Here is a 3,814-nt window from a genome sequence, read left to right as displayed (position 1 = left end):
GAGTCAGACCTCCGTTTGTGTGTGAGGGGATACTCTGGGTTCCATTGAGTCGGTGCAGGAGAGTCAGGCCTTATCGCAAGTTGAGTGGGTACACAGTGTCCTTTCAACTTGCGGCAGGAAACTCGGGGTTCTTCTCAATTTTCAATAGGTGAGAGGGGCTTCCTCTTGATATGCAAGAGGAAAGTCGGGATTCCTCTTGAATTGAAGCAGGGGAATTGGCCTTCATCTTGAGATGAGGTGGGGAACACAGGGCTCTTCTCGAGTTTTGGCGGGAAACTCGGCTTTCTCTTGAGTTGCAATGGGTATCTTGGGGAAGCTCTTGAGTTCCATAAAGGGAATCAAGCCTCCTTTTGAGTTTTGAGAGGGAACTCAGGATTTCTCTCAAGGCACTGCAGGGGAAAACGACCTCATCTCGTGCTGAGGGGGGAATATCATGGTTTTTCTGGAGTTACGGCAGGAAGCTTGTGGTTCCTCTCGAGTTGTGATGGGGACCTCAGGGAACCTCTCGTGTTGCCTCAGGGAAGTCAAGTCTCCTTTTGAGTTGCCAGGGGGAGCGTGGGATTGCTCTCGAGTCACTGCAGGGGACTCAGGCCTCATCTCGTATTGTGGGGGGAATCTCGTGGTGTTTCTCAAGTTGTGGCGGGAATATTGGGGTTCATCCTGAGTTGCAGCTAGCACTCAGGGAACCTCTCATGGTGCCTCAGGAAAGTCAGGCCTCCTTTCCAGTTGTGATGGGCACCTCAGGATTTCTCTCCAGGTGCTGCAGGGAAATACGGCCTCATGTCGAGTTGACGCGGGAAACTCAGGGTTCCTCTCCAGTTGTGACTGGCATCGTGGGGTTCCTATCAAATTTCAACAGGGGAGTCAGGCCTTGTCTTGTCAGCCTTCCCTGTCCATCACCAACTCCCAGAACTTACACTCCTGTCCATTAAGTCAGTGATGCCATCCACCCATTGCATCCTCTGTTGTCCCAATCTCCTGCCTTCAATCTTTCCCAGCATCAGGGTCTTTTCTAATGAGTCAGTTCTTCACAGCAGGTAGCCAAAATATTGGAGTTTCAGCTTCAGCATCAGTCCTTCCAACGAATGTTCAGGACTGATTTCCTTTAGGATGGACTGGTGGGATTTCCTTGCAGTCCAAGGGACTCTCAAGAGTCTTTTCCAACACCACAGTTCAAAAGCATCAATTCTTCAGTGTTCAAGTTTTTTTATAGTCCAACTCTCATATCCATACATGACTACAGGAAAAACCATAATTTGACAAGATGGACCTTAGTTGGCAAAATAATGTCTTTGCTTTTTAGAATGCTGTCTAGGTTGGTCACAGCTTTCCTTCCAAGGAGCAAGCATCTTTTAATTTCAAAGCTTCTAAATCGTAGTTTTAGAAAATTACGATTATTTCCTTTTCCCAAGTGCATTTACTTTGATAAAATCTTTGTGTCCCTCTTGGGAGGGTGGGACAAATATTACAAATAAAAATTCTGGCTATTGTTGAAAGTCCTTCTTTAGAGGACCAAAACTATCCTTCATTGAAAGGTTTCTGGGTCTGTAAAGTGGCTCAATTCCAGGAAGTAATGAGGAGCCAAGACTATCTATTTTAATAATTTTAGCTCAATTTTGGTTGACTTAAGTTGATTTAGATCAGTAGGTGCCCAATATGCTACTGGAGATCAGTGGAGATATAACTCCAGAAAGAATGAAGAGATGGAGCCAAAGCATCTTGTTGTTGTTGTTATCAACACTCAGTTATGGAAGTGACTGGTGATGGCAGTAAGGTCAGAAGCTGTAAAGAGCAATATTGCATAGGAACCTGAAATGTTAGTTCCTTGAATCAAGGCAAATTGGAAGTGGTTAAACAGCAGATGGCAAGAGTGAATGTCAACATTTTAGAAATCACTGAACTAAAATGGGCTGGAATGGGTGAACTTAACTGAGATGACCATTATATCTACTATCATGGGCAAGATTCCCTTAGAAGAAATTGAGTAGCCATCATAGTCAACAAAAGAGTCAAAAATGCAGTACTTGGATGCAATTTCAAAAAAGACAGAATGATCTATGTTCATTTCAGTATCATGGTAATCCAAGTCTATGCCCTGACCAGTAATGCTGAAGAAGCTGAAGTCGAATGGTTCTATGAAGACCTACACGACCTGTTAGAACTAACACCCCAAAAAGATGTTCTTTTCATTATAGGGGACTGGAATGCAAAAGTAGGAAGTCAAGAAACACCTAGAGTAACAGGCAAATTTGGCCTTGGAGTACATAATGTAGCAGGGTAAAGGCTAATAGAGTTCTGCCAAGAGAATGCACTGGTCATAGCAAACACCCTCTTCCAAAAACATAAAAGAACACTCTACACATGGACACCACCAGATGGTCGACACTGAAATCAGATTGATTATATTCTTTGCAGTGAAAGATGGAGAAGCTCTATACAGTCAGCAAAACAGGCCTGGGAGCTGACTGTGACTCACACCATGAACACCTTATTGCCAAATTCAGACTGAAACTGAAGAAAGTGGAGAAAACCACTAGACCATTCAATCAGTTCAGTTCAGTTCAGTTCAGTTGCTCAGTCGTGTCCGACTCTTTGCAACCCCACGAATCACAGGACACCAGGCCTCCCTGTTCATCACCAACTCCCAGAGTTCACTCAACCTCATGTACATTGAGTCAGTGATGCCGTCCAGCCATCCCATCCTCTGTCATCCCCTTCTCCTCCTGCCCCCAATCCCTCCCAGCATCAGGGTCTTTCCTTCCAAGGAGTAAGTGTCTTTTAATTTCATGGCTGCAATCACAGTCTGCAGTGATTTTGGAGCCCCCCAAAATAAAGTCTGTTACTGTCTCCACTGTTTCCCCATCTATTTCCCATGAAGTGATGGGACCAGATGCCATAATCTTCGTTTTCTGAATATTGAGCTTCAAGCCAACTTTTTCACTCTCCTCTTTCACTTTCATCAAGAGGCTTTTTAGTTCCTCTTCACTTTCTGCCATAAGGGTGTTGTCATCTGCATATCTGAGGTTATTGATATTTCTCCCAGAAATCTTGATTCCAGCTTGTGTTTCTTCCAGCCCAGCATTTCTCATGATGTACTCTGCATATAAGTTAAATAAGCAGGGTGACAATAGCAGTGGGGCCTTACTGATGGTGGCTGTCTTGTGCTTGTGGACAGGCTTCATGATGCTGATGATGCTGCTGGGCTGCAGGGAGGGCTGCAGCCAGTAGGAGGTGTTCTCCACGTTGGCCATGTAGATGCGCAGGCTGCCGTCCTCACACAGCAGGATCATCGTCGTCCGCTGCTGCTCGTTGCAGGCCGTGTGCCTGATGGCCACCATGTCCTGGATCTAGGAGGCGGGGACAGGCCGTGTTAGTTCCCACACCTACGGAACAAAGTTCCCAAGACCTACACAGACGAGGCAGAGAAGCCACTGGCTTCACGGTCAACGGGGGGAGTGCAAAAGACTGGCAAAGAATAGGCGTCTAGGAGCAGATTCTTCTATAGGTCTCATGTCAGGAGAGCTGGGGAAAGGACGGGATATACAAATACAAAACAGGGCAGGGTCACGGTCTACTCAAGCGATGGGGGAACAAGGCACTCACCTTTGCTTTGGCAGGAAGAGTCTTAATCTCCTGGATGAGAAAAGTGTCTGGTTTCACCATCACCACCAGGGGCACGCCTGTAGTCTGCTGGACACAGCACACCAGGCCAGGGTGGTTCATCACCTCAGACCACTGACACAGAGCGGGAGGCGCCTTGCTACCACCGTTGGGACTGCGGACGACAGAAGTGGCCGGGCAGGGTGTCACTCAC

The 3,814-nt window shown here is 46.6% G+C and overlaps 1 protein-coding gene across 1 annotated transcript; it reads right to left on the bottom strand.

Annotated features, from left to right (window-relative positions):
* Positions 1–3,145: 3,145 nt before the first annotated feature.
* On the bottom strand, positions 3,146–3,785 carry LOC104983385 (E3 ubiquitin-protein ligase UBR4-like; the record flags this gene model as incomplete). The annotated part of the gene is made up of 2 exons (XM_010832842.1): positions 3,604–3,785; positions 3,146–3,347 (listed from the first exon to the last, which is right to left on the bottom strand). Coding segments are annotated over exons 1-2 (322 nt in total), but the record flags the coding sequence as incomplete, so codon positions are not given.
* Between the last annotated feature and the right edge of the window lie 29 nt (positions 3,786–3,814).

Source organism: Bison bison, unplaced genomic scaffold, assembly GCF_000754665.1.
Source record: "Bison bison bison isolate TAMUID 2011002044 unplaced genomic scaffold, Bison_UMD1.0 scf7180017862344, whole genome shotgun sequence".
NCBI classification, from domain to species: Eukaryota; Metazoa; Chordata; class Mammalia; order Artiodactyla; family Bovidae; genus Bison; species Bison bison.
Note: the sequence above shows the minus strand (reverse complement) of the source record. Positions and strands in the feature narration are given on the sequence as shown.